Source organism: Hippichthys cyanospilos, chromosome 20, assembly GCF_059441005.1.
Source record: "Hippichthys cyanospilos isolate Australia breed blue-spotted pipefish chromosome 20, RoL_Hcya_1.0, whole genome shotgun sequence".
In the NCBI taxonomy this organism is placed as follows: domain Eukaryota; kingdom Metazoa; phylum Chordata; class Actinopteri; order Syngnathiformes; family Syngnathidae; genus Hippichthys; species Hippichthys cyanospilos.
Window position 1 is genome coordinate 4,013,321 of NC_142388.1, and position 19,100 is coordinate 4,032,420.

Genomic DNA, 19,100 nt, shown 5'->3' on the forward strand with positions numbered 1-19,100 from the left:
CGACTAAACAATTGATGCTGTGTTAATGTTTTAAATCGTTCATGAAATATTAAGTAAATTATACTTTTACATGCACACCACCGTAGGGACTGGTAGAACAATACATTTTCTTCAATTGGATGGCAATTCATACTTGTAGCGTTATGTCCGATCAAACAAGATTTTAAAAGATCAATTTGACGTTGAGTAGGTTAATTTACTACTTTAGTAGTTTATTTTATTTAATTTATTTAATTTCAGTTAATTTTATTTTATTTTTTGTGCTTTCTGTCATATTTTTGTTTGGTACTCTTGAACGAGCTTGTTATGGCATCAATTTTGTGCCTTGCCTCAATAAAGTTTTGAAAACACTCGTTTTCAGAGCACAGAGCAATGCACACTTACAGTTATTCGATTTAGAGGTGAAACATTGACTCCCCGTATTCAAAAGTGCAGACACACATAAAGACACACTGATTGAACTCCTGTATTTATGTAAACGTATTTGTGCATTTCAGTAGTTTTTTTTTTTTTTTTACAGAAATGCAAACGTTTAAATGGATATAAATGCTTTAGTATATTTGAAAATCCTAAACCGTCTATTGGTGTGAATTTGAGTGTGATCATTTAAAGTGTCTTTAAAGTGTCATTGCTGCCCATGTTTCAAGTAGAAGTCCACCTCCATTTTTTTTAACCATAGTATGTTTATGTAACCAGATTAGCAAAAAAAACAAACACACAAACAGTATTATCCATTACAGGGGGCGGCCATTTTGCCCCTTGATAAAAATCATCATAGTTGCTAGGGCTAAGGTCACATGACCAAACCCAGAAAGCAGGTGAGCTGTGATTGGTCGTTACTTAAGCCCTGGGCAACTGTGATGTCATCATCAGTTGACAACAAGTGGCAAAATGGCTGTCCACTAAGTCAGATAAATACAAGTAGGTTTTGCTGATTAATTAATCCACACAAAGCCAACAGTTAAAAAAAAAAAAGCCATGTTAAGACTAGTAGGAGGGTGCATAGAACATATCACCTAACATAAACGTTTGTTTCAAATTATACTTGAGCTCAGCTGTTACCCTAATGAGGCCAAACAGTGTAGGAAACAAATGGCTAGATGTTTTATCCACATTATCAAGTGAAAATGTGCAGCTTGACTATCAGTTTGTGCCGCCTTGCAGCTCATTTGTAAACTTTTAAAATGAGCGCGACCTTTTCACTTCAGTAAATATTTAACAGTAAATTTCAATTATGAATGCAGTGCAAAAGAAAAAGGACATTGTCAAGGTATATTATTCAACACTGGGGCGGTGTCTCCACAGGACAATGAATCTAATCATGTGGGGAATTACTTTTCGCCCTTGTTCATTTAATGTCTGAAACTGTGGTTCTCACCCTTAATGTGACCGCTACTGTCTGTGGGAACGTGTTGTAAGCGTGTTGGAATCAGGAATGAATTAGATAGTCTTTGGCATCATCATTTCCATCACTCTCTTCATTAATACAGCTCTGCCTAACTGACATTGCATTCCCCTTGTCTGCACCCACAGTAGTCCCACTTAAGAGGCATTAAACGCTCTAATAGTATTTAACTAGCATGACTGATGGAGTGTTTTAAACACCTCGGGAAATGTAGCACTATCTTCAGACTGATATGTTTTCTTTGGGAACATTTTTTGACGTGATATTTTTTTTTCCTTTTTAAACAATCAATTATGAATCAATTTGAGCAGCAACTAGGGTTTCTGCAGGTATCAAAATTGAATTAAATGCTTTTGCAGAAAGTTGGATCATATTGCCCTAATATTTGATTTATTTTTTTAACCCGCAACGTGGTTATTTTTGACAGTTTTTAAAGGGGTAAAAATTAACCCCCATAACGAGTCAAAAAGAACTGACCATAAAAAAAAAAATATATATATATATATATATATATATATATATATATATATATATATATATATATATATATATATATATATATATATATATATTCAAAATGTTAGGACCCATAATTGGGTTATTTTTAAATCAACTATTGAGATAAAATCACCCATTTATGGTTCGAAATAGGACAGACCCATAAGTTGGGTTAATTTGACAACTCTCTGGGTTGTTGTTTACAAAACAACATAATTTTTGCGCTCGGTAACAAAACATGTTTAAAGTTGAAAATAAACTTGTACATTTGGTGTCATAGCCAAAAAACTTGAGGTAAAAATGCACATCTTGCGGGCCACATAAAATTATTTTGTGGGCCAGATCTGGCCCCCGGGGCCTCAGGTTTGACACCTGTGATCCAGCCCAAAATATTGGTTCAAAATAAATAATCGATAAAGCAACCCAAATTTGAGTTATTTGTTGTGACCCAAAGTGAGGGCTGAGTCTAGGCTAAACCCAGACTCAAATCATGCCACGAACATGCAATTGAGTGTTAAAATAAATACATAAATAAAAATGAAAGACCCGACATTTGGGTCAATTTAACCCAACTGTTTTTAGTGTGTACATCCACTCATTCACTCCCATTGACGACTATAGATGTCGAAAGATACATTTTTACTAGTTTGGCAACAAATAAGTAATAACAATGCAGCTTTTGACAGCTATAAAACTCAAACATTTTAATCGGGCGAGTACCGAACACTTTTAGTCGATGTTTAATATATGCCACACGTGATGGAAAAACAAACGTCTTTCCTCTCATCCAGTCAGTAAACATTTGAGCAGTCAATGCAACCAGCACACCCACTCAGCTTCATTATAAACTCATCAATTCTTTGAGTGATCAAAATAAAATGAAACTTCACTTCTTTGCCAGTTGGATTACTTCCAAATGACAAAAAATGATTCATGCCGGGGTTATTAACAGGTGAGTGCGGTGAAAAGGCGAGAAGAGGAAGCAACACTCTTGTAACCACTCATGAGGATCAAATAGGAAACGAAAACAACTCCAAGTGGGCCAGCAGCCACTTTTCAGCCTGGTGAAATCACATACACGTTCACATGCATGCATAATATACTTCACACATACAAAATCGAGCTAGCGGAACGATCGCTTATTACAAGAGGCGCAGCATGTTAGACTAAAGTGATGCAATCCCACAGTGACACCTTCCTCATTATATGTCGCACTGCAGTCTTTCACCTGATGGGATGATCTCATAATGCTTCCTTACCACACGCGCGCTACATTTTTCTTTCCTGTCAAACGTGGTTATGCGGCGAACATCGGAACCTTTCTGCTATGCAGCTGTTCAGTTGTCTCACAATGGGGGAAAAAAAAAAAACAACAAAAAACAGATGGAGCGTTGCAGTATGGGATTTTTGGATTTTCCAATCCTTACAAGGCAAGCAACGTTAAAACTAAACAAACAAACAGCAGTATTAGTCTACGTTTCGTTACTAAATTTATTTATGTACGCTTACTCACTTCAATTTTGGGTTTCTTATTAACATGCCCAAAATTTCTACTTTCCAAAAATTCAGATTTTCTACCATTAAAATAACCACATAAATGTAAGCAACAAAACAATTGTTGGGGTTTTTATTGTGTAATCTATTGATTTTTTGTATTTTACATTTAGGAATCCTTTCAGACTGTTCCGATTGTAAACTTTTCCACTTATACCTAATAATGCCGTATTTATTTACAATAAATGTAAAAAAAATTCTACAATTTAACACCCCCATCCCAAAAAAATGAAACTGTATCAATTTTTTGAGTGGTTTTCCACTTCTCAATGGATTCAAACCATTCCACCTTCCAGATGTTAATTTCATTCCATGTTATTGTGTATCACTCCATATCATTTTAATATAGGGTATTTTTCAGTCAGCTTTCTTTGGGAATTGCATTCTCTAGTCTGGCGGTTCTCAAAGTGGGGTCCCCGGAGCCCCAGGGGTCCATGTCCTGACTGCAGGGAGTCCATAAAATCATTTGTGTTACTAATAAAAAATATATATTTGTGTTCATTTCATTTGATTTTATATTAAACTGTGAATTCATTCATCGCTCTTCAATAAAGCAATCAACTCAACCAGTTTAATATGTTTTTTAAAATTGAATCATTTGGAATTTTTTTGTAAATAGACCCCTATAATCCACGCCATTATAAAAGAGCCTGATTATTTAGTCACACAATATTTAGCAGCAACCTGTTTGGTGGAAATTGAATGTTTGTTATGCGGAGGTGAGCACTTCCCTATTTTTATTTTGTAAACTTCAGTATGGCTGAAAGTAAGAAACATACATGTCAAATTGAACATGTTGGTGAATGAAAAGGGCATTTATGTTTAGCTTAAATGTTTATTTTTGGAAAATTTGCCCTCCTAAAAGGGGTCCCTGACTCTAAAAAGTTTGAGAACCCCTGCTTCACTGTCGTCTAATTTTCAGTCAACAGCGGTAGGTTCTGTTTTGGCCGCTAGATGGCAGAAAAACACAAAAGTGGCCTCTCCTTTGGACAGGCAATTCCAATCCATTCTCACAGGCTTTCACAAGGTACCTGCTAGTATTTGCATATACAACACGGAATCCAATTTGCATGAAAAAGACACTGCATCATCTGCATGATTTTGTAGCTTTGTATGCACGCGTCTGCTTCTTTAGTGTGGGTGTGTTGGAGCGCAAGAGCAGGAGAAAGCATTAGCAGTCTACGCTTGATAGAGCCAGCGCTGGCCGGTCAGGGCCGCTTTGCATCATCTGACATATTATTTGCACCTCTGGGTTTTGGATTTTATCCAACCTGAATAGTGCATTCAAGGTGGTTCAACACCATCAACACGAGAGTTCAAATCGCTGGCCCAGAAGTGATTAATTAATTAACTTAAAATGGCTTTGTTGTCCTTTGAGAGCCTGATGTGGTGAGGGTAAATACGCAGTCAAGCTTATTGAAATGCTCATAACTTCACTTTGATGTAATTGCTCCAGCCTGCCGCGTGTGCTTACAGTAGATAAAGCCCCGTTTCCCGCTGTGTTCTGCAGCTCTCAATTCTGACCTTGGGAGAGGCGAAAAGGACGCCAAGGCATTGCGCAAGCGACGTCGCGCACACTCCTAATCTCCAGAGGCTGTTGCGCGATGAGGGTCGCTGATAGCGAGCGTCGGGGTCGTCTCCGGCGGCGCAGATATGAATCGCTCCAAATTTGAGTCCTCGAAGTCAGGCGAAGGATTTGGGACACGACTTTGAGCGGTTGTAGTGCAAGCTCATTTTCTGCTCCGGTTCGATAAGTGGAACGCAGGTGAGTTGGAGCAGTCGATACGGCACATGGAGCTGAAGTTGTCGACGTTTTTGAGGGGGTCTTATAGTGGCATCTGGAGAGTAGATTATGAAAAAAAAGGTAATTGCAAACAAAAAAGCAAAGGTGTTATGAAAAGACAAACGCAAATCAAAAAGCGTAAAGAAAAAACGGAGCAAATCTAATTCATCGCAATGGAAAAACTAAATCACATTACATGAGATGAATCACACAAAAAAAATCAAACATCATGAAGAAAAACAAGCAAAATTTGATCACAAACAAAAACATGTTTTTGTATGTGTTTTTAACTAATTTTCTTTCGTTTGTGAATTTTTGGGTGATTTGGTTGTTCCTTATGGTTTATTTTCTTTTGTTTTTTGTTTTGTGATTTTTTTGTGATTGTGCTGAATTTTTCTAAATATTTTTACTTTTTGTTATATGTTTTGTTGGTTAATTTTTTGCCTTTGTTATTTTTTTATTTGAAGGCTTTTTTTTTAGTCCGTGTTTTTGGTTTGCAATTTAGTTTCTATTCTTTGTTTTATGTTTGCGACTCAATTTTTCTGTTATGTTTCACTTTTTGTACGTGTATTTTTTTCTTTTGTTTGTGACTTTTTTGTGATTCGGTTCTTCTTCATGCCTTTTTTCATTAGTTTTTTTCGTCTTGATTTTTTGCGATTGAGCTTTCTTGTTCTAATATGCTTTTACTTTTTTGTTTGCATTTTTTTCTTTTGTTTTGGTTTTTTAGTTTTTAATTTTTTTTTAATCAGCACTCACTTTGTAAGGTGCAGCTTATCTCTTATTTGATCTTCAAGAAGGGGCCATTTTAAAATAGTAGCTCACTGATGGAGTGTGTAATCAAGGCAACTAATCGGATCACAAACATCCCAATAGATGCATGCAAAGATTCCTGCCTGTCGCCTTTTTAGAAGCTCCCCTCCGACTGCAGCCCCAAGCCACGGCACGACTTATTTTTTCCGTGCTTTCATCTCCGTGCATACCTGAGGCAGCCCACCATCACATTTACGCATTTGAAGTCTGATCAAGTTAAAAAAAATCTTTTGGGTTTTTGAAAAGTTTTGAGGACAACATCCAAGTTCACGCATGCATACTTCCAAAAACAACGGACAATGATGTAACGTCAGGTCTAAAATTGTCAATGCCATGCGATAAAAAACATCGCTTTTACGCGTACCAACTGCATATTTTGTACGATTATCCACAACCATATTTTTCCCTGAATTGCTGTGTGTTGATGTAGAATTTATTTAACAGTATATAAGTGAATTAGGAGTAATTTATCAAAACAAATGCAGCAACAAATATCACTCTGTTTTCGTAGTGCACTTACTTATATTAACCTGTCCAAGACTTAAAGGGACAGTGTGTAAGATTTAGAAGCACTAAATTCAATGATTGTAAATTTCAAAAACTTGCAAATGAATGTGTTCTTAATGATCAACAGTATGTTTGGAATATAACCATACATCAAGTTATCATTAAATTATATTACCTGGGGGGTGGCACGTCTCCGGAGGCGGCCATGTTTTTTTATAGCTTCGGACAATGGTGAATGAAGCACCTGCAGCATCTCCTGCTGTTCGTAATGAAAAACGGTCTAAATCTTACACACTATCCCTTTAAAGTCAAGTGAAAAATATACAAAATATTCTTATGTGCCTACACCAGTGTAAACGCAGCTTTGGGATAAATAATGTATTTGTGGGATATGTATTAAGCAGCAAAATCCACCTCTTTTTTTCCATCTCACTGGGCAGCCATTTTGTCACTTGCTGTCACTTAAAAATGACATCACAGTTGCACAAGGCTCATGCTGCATTCGAGGAACATTTCCTTCTTCTGACTAAGAAAAATACACTTGAATGCTCCCTTGAACTGAAAAATCCAGACCTACAATAATATTTAAACATACGTTTTGTTGTTGAGAACACATTTATGTGCAAGTTTTTGAAATTTATACTCATTTCATTTACTCCTTTTTAATGAAAATCTGTCTGAATCTTACACATGGTCCCTTTAAGGTAGTGATCCCTAACCTTTTGTGTACCACGGAATTAGTTTCTTATGAGCTCAGTTCAGCGCGTGAAGATCACATGACCAACAGGCGAACCTTGCGATTGGTCTACACCCCAGCCTCCAGCACAAGTGATGATTTTAAACCTATTACGGTAATTGTATATGAAAAATCAATGCAAAATGACCTATAGATAAAATATTGAATGTCTAAATAAGTGGACTATCCATTTAACGAGTGTTTTAAAGTGCAGCATTCACAGACATTTTGTTTATACTCCACTACCGGTATTTTATTAAAAGGAGTACAGCAAACGAAAATGTCAATTATAATGATTTGTGAATCGTCATTCATGAAGGTCACGGCAATTCATAATAATTGGTGGATACAAAAGAAAATTCCACCTTCACATTTACAAGAATACATTCCATTGCTTAACTGCACCCCAACATGTTTGCGCTCATTGTTTTCCTGTTTTGGTTGAGACAGGCAACAAGTGCACGGTATTCATAACAAAATTAGAATATGAGACAAACTGACTGAGTGTGCTGTATATTCTTTTGCCAAATTGCGTACAGCCAGATGGAGAGAGCGCACAGCGAACCAAAACATCTCCCATAATAATATGGCTCTATGTTCTAACATGACCGCGGGACTGTTTTTTCTTTTGTTTGCTGCCAAGCCATTTACATTTCCTTCCTAGTCAAAACCCAAATGGAACTGCCACAACTGTCACCCTTGGTTTTTATCACACTCTCTGTGCAATATATGAAAGTATACGGTAATATAGATATTCCTACATAGTAGCCCAGGGGACATCGATCTGGGTCCAGGTAACAGAGGACTGGGAAAAATCACAGCCCATGCATTTCATCACACGCTTCTCCACTGTGAAATAGTTAAGCGTGACAGAAAAATACAAGGCACGAAATTAGTTACTCCGCTGCGATTTGTCTCCATAGACGTCAGTGACTCCCTTTTGAAAATTGCGCAGCATTTCCATTACAAATGAGGGAGCAGATTAGATTTCATATTAGGGGTCAGCGCGGCTGAGCTGCGGAAAGTCATATCAAATGTAGTAGCGTAATATGAGACCGCATTAGAATTACACAAATATCTGATTGTGATAGATATCTCATGCTGGTGATTAAAGGAAAACAAAAAGGATGTCCTGTAAGTTACGATGTATCGATATTTGCATTCCCCCAAAAAACGAATTTATTTTGAAAATCTAAAAAAATGTGCGCAAATTACATTAACCTTCTCACTACAAGATGTAATATCAACAGCGGCCAGAAGCGGCGCTAAAAACCAAAGCTCAAGCCAAACAAAGCACAAATGAATGAACTGTTGTACTAAATCATGCAAAAGAGTCGCAGAAACACAATTTTGAATTAAGTTACTATGTTTTGATTCATTTGCTCTTAATATGAAACCAAATTTTGTATTAAAAAGCATTACATTTGATTTGCTCATACTTTGTACACCCAACTTTTTATTCAAATTAAAAAAGTCTTTTGGTCCATTTGGTACTGTTTTCGGGAGTAATTTAAGCGGCGATAGAGAAAGAATGGAAGGATGTTTATGTGACAGGTATGAATTTCTAAATAAGGACACTAGTGATTTCGCTATTTGAATTCTGTGTGGCAGCAGGGGGAATATCACTTATGAAATATATTCTATAGCAAATATTTAATCTCATTTGGAAAGTTGAAAACCATGAATATAAAAAATGTTGGTGTGGGGGCAAAATAGGACCCAAGTAAAGGCAATCATCCATAATGTTCTTTCTCTTGGCTCATCAGACCCGAACACAAAATCTTTATGTTCTCATGTGAGCTATATTTCTATGGTTTAGCGGCAAAAAGAAGCCGCTTGCCATTACTCAAGTGACCAAGCTAGCCCGCTGGTCTAAAGTGTTTTTGGCGGCGTTAACAGTCTTTCAAGGTTATAGCCAGAAACGCAGTGAAACGTAAGGCAGCCTGTAATGAGTGTTTTCCTTTGGGATGGACGGTGACTTTGTAGATGGCAGGTGATTTTTAGGCCTCGGGCTAGAGAGGAAGGATTATAGACCCTTCTGTCATATCGAAGTAAAGAATTTAGATGGATGCACCACACAGCACAAGTTATGGATATCCATCTTTCATTCATGGGGCCGTTTCTAATCCCATCCGGGGTGTTCTACTCAGACCTACATCCAAGATTTCAGATTTTTTTTTCCGAGCAGAACGCGATGTGCTTTATAATACATGTTTGTACTGAAATAATGCATGTCTTGCCCCTGTGACTTCTTATATTTACATAACATACCACGTACACAAGAAAACAACACCCCAAGTCCTGTGAGTCAGAGCGACAAAGACAATCTCGATTTAATTGCCTTCGGCAACACATTTACTGTTTTTGTTTGTTTGAGGTACAACACACACGAGCTCCTCTATAGATGCGATAGTGACGGTAAACAGTGCGTACCGGAGGTAATCAACCACGGCATTCTGGCCTTAATAAGTAATAAAGCACTTCATCAGGCTCCACATTTGATGCAAGTGGCATTGCATGCTCATCCCTGTAATTAATGTCACACCACAAAAGGTGGTGGAGAACGATAGAGGGGAGGGAGAAGAAGAAAGGAGAGGAAATGAGCAGCTACAAAGCCTGATAACAAGGTTGGACCAAATGGCTTGTTTGGGAGATAATGACAGTAATACAAGAGTAGCACTTTCCGGTAGGTTGGGAGGAAATCGTTGGCTGCTCCAGTCATCAGTTACCTGACAAGAAGAAAAGGCAGCGCTAATTAACAGGATTGGATCGACAAGCCTCAGGAAGCCAGTAATAGCTAATAATACAACATTTTTTCCCCATTAACACCATTGTTGAAATTACTTCTCTGCGTATTCGGTCTCTGGGAGGGCTTGAAATCTTTTGTTATCGCTGGAGAGGATCCTTATGATTTTGACAAATCGATCTTGTAGAAATGTTACGTCGCGGCATGGGGGGGGAGGTGGTAGAAGGTTGTGGACTCAAATGCAAGGAGGCTGGAGGAAAGGTGCGCTCCAGAATAATACCGGAATGTGTAGGTGAAAAAAAAAGAAAACAAGGAAAAAATGTGCATAAAAGTAACCAACAAAAAACTCAGAAATTTACTACCAAAGCACTTGAAGGACACATTTGGAGGAACACGGGAAACCCTCACGAGGACGACGAGGAAGTGACAGAGGCACTGACAACGACAATATATGCTGTTTTTAAAAAAAAATATTTTATTAATTCTCATAATTTTAGCTTTTTTTAAATACACATTCAAAATACTCTAAATTCATTTATTCGTTATGAGCATAGCTCACAGTGATGTTACAGTAGAATACTAACAATAAATACAACACTGATGTTGGTTCTTATTAGATTGCGTTGATGTACAAAAAGCTGGTTAGTTATTTTTTTTCCATTATGTTTCGCCCTCATTTCATTTTCTAAACATGATTTCCACAGTCACCCGTGGAGAAGAGGAAAAGGTTGAGTGGCTTCATTAATTACAGCCCTCTAGGTGGAAGGTAAATGGGTGCAGTAAGAAGAGAAATTTATCGATGGTGCACGTTGGGATTAGCATGTATTCACACACTAGGCCTGGAGTTCTGATGACAAACAAATCAAATCTAAAAAAAATGTTAGAATCATCTAAAATAATTCATTGTCAGCCTGAATATATATATATATATATATATATATATATATATATATATATATATATATATATATATATATATATATATATATATATATATATATATATATATATATATATATATATATATATATATATATATATATATATATATATATATATATATATATATATATATATATATATATATTAAACTGATCTTAAATGCTGACTTTTCAAGGCAATCTTGTACGGTTGAAGAAAACAGCAGGAGCATGGAGCCTCTAAAGCTCAGTTGCTTTTCAAGTACAAAACAATTTTGATCGACACAATGCTTTTTCTTGCTTTGTGTAATTTCTATGAAATATCGGCGCTTGAATCTGAAAGACGAACACACTTTCCCACAGGTGAGGCTTTCCCACACGGTTCTATTACTGCCCGTGTTTCTGTATGCATAGCACAGAAATTTCCTCGTAATCTCTCACGTAGACCAACACTGGAGAAACTAAAGGCCCGCTGATCAATGGAATCTAAATTCTACTGAGGATTATAATAGAGACATTAGGATCTATTGATTAGAGATGCAAGTGCCTGCTGCAGTATGAATGGAAAGTCAATAGGAAGCTGACAAAGTCTGTAGAACCAGTGAATGTTGTTTTTTCGGAGTGCATATTACGCATGTTCAAGTTTTTTTCATGTCCTCTTTTTGGGATTATAGTAACGATGTGTTCATAACTATGAATCATTAAATTGACAGGTAACGAGAGGTGGCACATGACAAGTTGGGTCCAACCATTCGAGTATCTGGCTTTTTACAATCATAAAATTGTTGAATTGTTGAATGCAGGAAATTTGTTTTATGACTTTATTTTTTCCTGAAACAATTAATTAATTAATTTACTTATATTTAAAGGATTTTTGCATGTTTGTTTGTTTGTTTTCGTTAAAATCTCACGTGCCCCCTGAAGTGCTTTCATGTACTTTCAGGGGTACTCGTGCCCCCATTTAAGAATCACTTCTCTGCTCTTCTGTTCTACAGTAAATAACTTTATCACTCAAGTTATGTAAAACCCCCATGGCTGCCAATTCCTCAAAACATCAAGTTCAAAGTGCTCCCCCTCTTCAAAAGCCTCCCAGACTTTCTCACTGTGCTACACAAATGTAGCAGAAAACCTGACTACGTAACTATTAATTATTATTATTATTATTATTATTATTATTATTATTATTATTATTATTATTATTATTATTATTGTTATTATGTAAAATAGCTCCACTAAGACATAACAGTGGGGTGGTAATGGAGAACGGCTTGTTCACAGATCCATCTTCAATAACAGGCAGCTATAAGATTTACTTCTGTAATTTCACACTTAATGGGGGGGCAGTCACTGCAGTGACCCAACTCTTTCTATACTAAGAGCAACAATAATTAAAAAATAAAAATAAAATCCGTAATATGTTCTCTCTAAGTTTCTTCGACCTCGTGGGCATTGAAGTTTTCACTCCCGCTGTATTTTTCCATTACATTACTGGTGTAATGTGTTGCGCAATATTCAGCCACTCATTCACATTGTTATAAATGGAACCACTGTCAGTTTATTATAACGTCAGAGTTTCAACAAACTATAGCAAATTAGCAATAGCAATTACAGCAAATCTGCATATATAATCTATAATAATTATCTCTACAGCAAGATAACAGACATCTTTTCCATGTAATGTAGTCTGTCTAATAAGAGATAACGGACAGTAATGCAACAATCAGCAACTAGCAGTCATTATGCAGACAATGAAGAGAGCAAAAATTGAGCCAACCGTCTTTATCGCTGGGCAACACATTTCTCATCCACATCCTCTGCTTGCCAGTCATCCGAACTATAATTACTTCGCAAAACTGCCCCTCAATGTTCCCTCGCAGAGAATCATACCACCTAAAATTATTTGCTTTCAGATTATGTTAAATGATAATAATGATATCTGAGTCAATTGTAGGTGAAAGAACATATGGGGACACACGAACCAGAGGGGACAATCTCCGATTGTTCGCTTCGAAGCTCTTTGATCTGCCTATCCAAGATTCTACCATTCACCTGTGAAGTTCTGCTCGAAGTTCCTCAAAAACATACTTTCCGTACCTTAATCTGCCACAGGACATGAGAAATTCAGCCAAGTCAAGGGCTATGGGCGTTATTTTAGTAGACATGTGCAAATGCGGTGGAGGACGCTTTTGTTGATATACTCCTAGCTCACCTGGCAATTTGGTGACAGAAAGTAGGCTGGACTTTCATTGTTTTTTTTTTAAGGAACATTTATTGTTTTCTTTTTCAAATAAAATCCAAACACGAAGTGACTTACTGTTGAATTGTTTAAGTGACTCCTTTGCAAACATAATATAAAATCATTTTGTTAGGTTTTACATGGATGCACTCCCTGATTATATTTTACTAAATTGTCCAGAGACAATAGAATTATCTGATGTATGAGTGAATTAAACTCCCTGACAAAAAAGACTCAGTCCGGCTAAATTTCATCTTGTTGTAGTGTTTGCATAATCTAAGTAATAACATGCCTTAAAAAACCCACCAAGCTCGCAATTAACTGCCAATTCCATTTTAATGTGACCGGCAGTGAATGAGTGAAAAATGAAGCAAATCATTCCATTTTAGCTCACAAATTAATGCAGTCTACTATACTGGTAGACAATTGAAAAAATATATTTTGCAAAAGTGTATTTTGCCGCTGGGTAGTGTAGTCCAAATAACGTAAAATGTTATATATTTTCTGATTCCTTATGAAATTTTCATAGGAATACGCTGCAGTCAAACGTTCAGGTTCACTCATTCATTTTATTCCCACAGGGGGTTAACGTAAAAGATGCAGACAGGGTAGGTGGGCTGGAGGGAGAGCTATATAAAAAAAAAAGGGGGGAAGAATAAAGAGGAATTGAGCTTTGGGCATCAGTAGGTGTGTTACATCATAGAACTGTAAAAAAAGATTGGGTCAGGAGGGAGTTTAAATCCCCCAGGATTGAATTTAAAAGCTGTCTTATAGTTCATAAAAACATCCCACTACATAAATCAGAGGTTTTTATTTCATCGCAATCCTCTGATGTTGTCCTACGTCAAACCCAAAGCGCAGGCTTGCATCTAAACCGAAGTGGGAAGAGTGGACACGGTCACCAAGTCCTGAGCTGGTGCAACTAACTGCTTACTAGTAAGCCTATAGGGCTTTACATCATGCGCATGCATTATGAATGAAGCAACGTTTTGCTTTTCAGCACGATTGCATTGATATTGGTGCTCAATATCGCTGAAAATGTGGCATTGAGATTTAGCAAATAAGAAACATTAAATCCTTTTCTTCATGTTATTGTAGACGAGTGCTCTCATCTTCTCTGTCCAAATTGTCTTTGTTCAGCAGATCACTCTCTCTCTCTTTCCATCTTTTTTTTTCCTATCCCTGATTCCTCCTGGGGACTCATCCTTCCCGCTTTATTTCCCGCGAGCCACCGCTAATTGTGTGACTGCATTGGCGCCACACAGCTGCTGTGATGACAGGTCGGGTGCATGTTCGCTCTGGATGCAAGTTTTATACCATACTGGACGTCATAAACTGAGGAGGTAATAGTCCCCGTGTGTTGTTCCTATACTGTTTAGAAGTGTGTACCGTACTACAGTATTGCATCAAATAATATACTGTCTGTCGCAAAGCGGAAACTACACGGCGATAGCCTCCCTGTGTAAATGTCTCTGCACGGGCTCCATTAGCGATGCTGTTACATTATCCTTTTCAAAGCAGATATTTGACAGTGCCTTAATAGTGAGGCATTATTTACATACTATAATTAGCATGATGCATAAAAAAGAAAAAACTCACACAACCTTTCAGAATGTTCAAATGGGACTTATTGAAGGTTCAGATCCAGGAAAATGTGCGTATGCATTTGTATATAGTGTTACCTCGCCACTTCACTTTTTTTCGCGTACGGGATCCGGTTTGGTTGCCGTGCAACGGCCGCTGCCATGAGGGCAACGGCTATGAAGAGAGAATCCCCTGTTTCTCCCGACTACCTTCAGAAATAAACAATACGAGCTAAGCCAGGCCCTTTCATAAGTTCGGTATGGCGGTAGGGGGGTGGAGCTTGCTGCTGCGGAGACTCGGGTAGAGTTAGCAGTCGCTCGTCACGGCCTGGCACACTGTATGTTGTGTGTTGTAAAAGAAAATGAAGCCTGTGCCCAAAAAGAAACACATGCCTGTTCAGCCTACGTTCTATGACTGGTTCTGATTCCAATGGATTCAGGATTTGGACAAAACACTGATTGCAGATTTGTGGTAAGAGTCCAGGAAGTAGCTTGCTCACCAATGAACAGATGGACAAACAAACACCACTGTCACGCTAGGATATTTTATTTATTGATCGCTAACAAAAAGATGTCTGCACTCAGCACTGTAAATCAGTTTGTCAACACGCGCCATTAAAAAGCGGCTATATTTGTCAAAAATAGATTTTATGAGTGTTGTCTGCGTATTTTATTGCACCTCCGCGAGCAATAGAAGATGCCCTTGTTTGTGTTAAATCAGGAGGTCTTCGCAGCCTCTTTTGTAAGTGATGGAAAAATGTTCGAGTTGATAAGAGCGTGATGTCTGGATCCAAAGAAGGTCATTTCTGCAAATTTTTTGCATTTTAACACAATTTACGTAACTGCTGCCTTCTGCTCAAATTTTGCCCCAAATCACTTTTGGGAGCTTGAGTGAATTAAGGAGACAAAAAGAAAGAATGTCATAAGTAATAAGTCACGAAAGTAAGAGTAAAAGCGAGAGTGGCTAATTACAATTCATTTCCTAGCAGAAGGCAAATCAAGGCAATGTCACAAACATCTTTACAAAAGATAGTTATCCGTGGGGACCCTGTTGAGAATGCCACTAAATTCCAGCTAGCTGAATATAAAAACCAGCAAAAAGCTTTTTTTCTGAATGCAACTCAGGTAGCATCTGCCCTCCTCTATGTTCAGTCTACAATTTTCAATGTTTTCCTTGATCACGGACACTCGCCATCGATGCTTTCCTGTTCTTTTTATTTCCTCCCTTGTCATTTATCTTGGCTCTCCTTTGCTGCCTGACAAGGCATCGTGTCACAAATTGTTTGCCTTTTCTTTTACTATGTTCCACTTTCATTTCCTCTCAATGGTTCTTTTCTTGTTTGATGTTTATCACAGAAATATTTACTGGAACTACATTTGGCCTTCAGTAAAAACTAAGGCTAAGTAGTTAGACTTGCTGGGAAAAATGAAGGAAAAACATGTTTTTTTTCCACCTGCTTTTTATGAGAAATTTTCACTTTTATCGTCAAAAGCACTCAGATTGTACTTTGAGTTATAAAATGTGTGAAAACTACAGAGATTAAGAACACATACTGTTTTTCTGCATGCCTACAATATATTTTCCTCCTATCCAAGGATTCGTGGTTCAATTATATTGTTCATTGTCTCTGTACAGCATGATAATGAAATCAATTATTAGACATCATTCTTATTTTCAAGGAGAAAAAAAAATAATGATCTCTGCTCTATCCATGCAACCTTGACAGAACAATTAAAGCAATTATTACAAAAATGAAACACACGTCAACTCACGACGAACTAATGAATAACATTTGCTTTCTATGATTTTAAACCCATTTTCAAATTCCATTTGGGGATTTATAATTTTAGCAATTGACTTGGGAAGTGCGATTTACTGTGGATTTGTCGCCAGTCAGTTGTGTGGCGCAAATGGATAAAAATCCATTCAAGCTTACATTCACATAAAATAAACAATCATAGGAGTTTCAATGAAACTCACTTGAATGCTTTTGAAATGTCTGTATATAATTTTTGCGACTGTATGTCTATAAAAATAGCTGCATAAACATTTATATTGACTCCATCTGTCACAAACGGAGGCCAGGGACAAAGCGTTCTTTGTCCGTTTGCCTCGCATGCCGACTGTCCGTCCGACTCTTCTGAGCAATGCTATTTAGCATCACAAGCTGAGGATGACCGGGCTTGAGGTTTTCCTTATTTTTTCGAGCACAGCGTAAACTCTTGTTCTTCTCAACTTTCTCGAAACGCCTCTGAAGCCACAGCCGCCCCTTCTCGACTTCTTCCCCTACTGCTTCACTTAACAGGTTGCTTTGAAGGATGATGGAGTCCACAGATGGTCTCAGGTAGTCCTGGTCATAAATAAATACATGAAACAAACAGATAAATAAATACATATATGAAACATATATGTTGTATATTATATATATATATATATATATATATATATATATATATATATATATATATATATATATATATATATATATATATATATATATATATATATATATATATATATATATATATATATATATATATATAAAATAAATGCCTAACCGTCCAATTAAGCATGTTTTTGAGCACCATGCTTAGCTCCTCAGAATACTGTCCAGGAATTAATCTGAAAGTCCCCTGATAGTTCTCCACTAGCACTTTTTGTTGATGGGTAGGAAAATGATGGCTGTGAATGAGAAATTAAGATTGTACACTTGATTAAAAAAAAAATACTAACCAGTGGATAAAGAGAGTTTGGAAAAAAAAAATACCGTAGTGTACAGAGCTCAAACAGTAAACAGCCCAGTGACCAGATATCACATTTGTAATTATGTGAAATCTGGTTCCTTCGTTTCTGAAAAAGAAATTGAAATGAAAATTAAGTAAATATCAAGACATTCTAGTAAGCTGTACCATACACACAGCTTCTCGCACAAATGAGAAATATATACTCACTATGGGGGTGAAAGAAGGTTGTCCAAGTTTTACGTTCTGCTTCCTGTCCAGGAAGACATTGTCTGGTTTCAAGTTCTGATGAAGGAAGGCGGGTCTGCCGTCACGCTTCTTGTGAAACTTCCTCAGGGCTAATGCGAGCTGGGCAATGACTCGAAAGATGAACCGTTCATCCAAATGACGTCTGGCATACATAAACACTGATCGGTAACTATCCAACGAAATCCATTAAAAAAACAAAAACAAAACCTAAATGTTCCCAATCGAGCCCTTTAGATTTCAATTTTTTTCGTGGTAGTTGCATAGATAGATAGATAGATAGATAGATAGATAGATAGATAGATAGATAGATAGATAGATAGATAGATAGATAGATAGATTATAATTTGGCCATGCCCCAAACAGAGGACATGACTCAAGCCTGGAAAAAAAAAAATCTTCGCACATGCGCCAACAAAAAGAAACTACAAGATATATTGCATTTCTAAAAATAGACTGCACTTAGTACTTTTAATCCTCACAACAAAAAAAATGCAGTAACTGGCTTCATGATATGCTCTTTGAGATCTTACAAACTGAGGAGCACCTGTATCATATAAAGCCTAAAGCAAGACTAAATGCATTTAAAATCACCTTTCCCTTGACGTAGAAGCAATAAGGTTGGCCAGGTTGTCACCAGTACAGTTTTCCATCACAATGTATATTTTGCTGTTGGCGCTGTCAACGATGCAGTCGTAACATCTCACAATGTTTGGGTGCTTCAGCTTCTTCAGAAGGTCCACCTTGGACATCAATGTCTGCGTCTCGCTTTCAGTAAAATTGTGATAACACATCTCTTTCCACAGCAGAATCTTTAAAACAACAAGTTTGTGTGGGAAGGCAGATGGTAATCGCTGGAGCTGTCAATTAAACCACTCGCAGTCGGTACGGATGTTAAATAAAACATAACACGGTTACTCACTTTTCCATCTGATTTTCGCTGTATCTTTTGGCATTTTCCACTGGAGCCCATTCCAATTGTGTAAAGGACGTTGTATCCTCCTAGTCGAGACATCATACTGATTTGTTCGCTAACACTAGCCACTTAGCTCATCAACATTTGACTTAGTTTTAAATAACAGGCCCTGTGGGATTGACCAGATCTTTCCAAAACTCCACTCTTATATGGTCATCATCAAACGGCGGGAGTAGAAGGCGGGGCCTCAGTCATGATTACATCAGACCAAGCGATTGATCATGAATTTGATCATTTTTTTTTTTAATGCAAGTGCTTCTTTAAATTCAGCAGAAGACGCTGCCTTGGGAGAAAAATAAAACGGAGCATTTATTTCATCCTAACTATCTTATTTGCTACATGAATGGGTCGGCGGTTA

General features: G+C 37.2%; 1 protein-coding gene across 1 annotated transcript; it reads right to left on the reverse strand.

Moving 5' to 3' along the window:
• Window positions 1-16,847: 16,847 nt before the first annotated feature.
• Window positions 16,848-18,793, reverse strand: LOC148407008 (serine/threonine-protein kinase Nek2-like). The gene is made up of 6 exons (XM_088403933.1): window positions 18,689-18,793; window positions 18,361-18,578; window positions 17,731-17,911; window positions 17,547-17,629; window positions 17,338-17,461; window positions 16,848-17,129 (listed from the first exon to the last, which is right to left on the reverse strand). The coding sequence occupies exons 1-6, from the start codon at window positions 18,782-18,784 to the stop codon at window positions 16,848-16,850; spliced, it is 984 nt and encodes a 327-aa protein (XP_088260059.1). The 5' UTR covers window positions 18,785-18,793.
• Window positions 18,794-19,100: the final 307 nt, after the last annotated feature.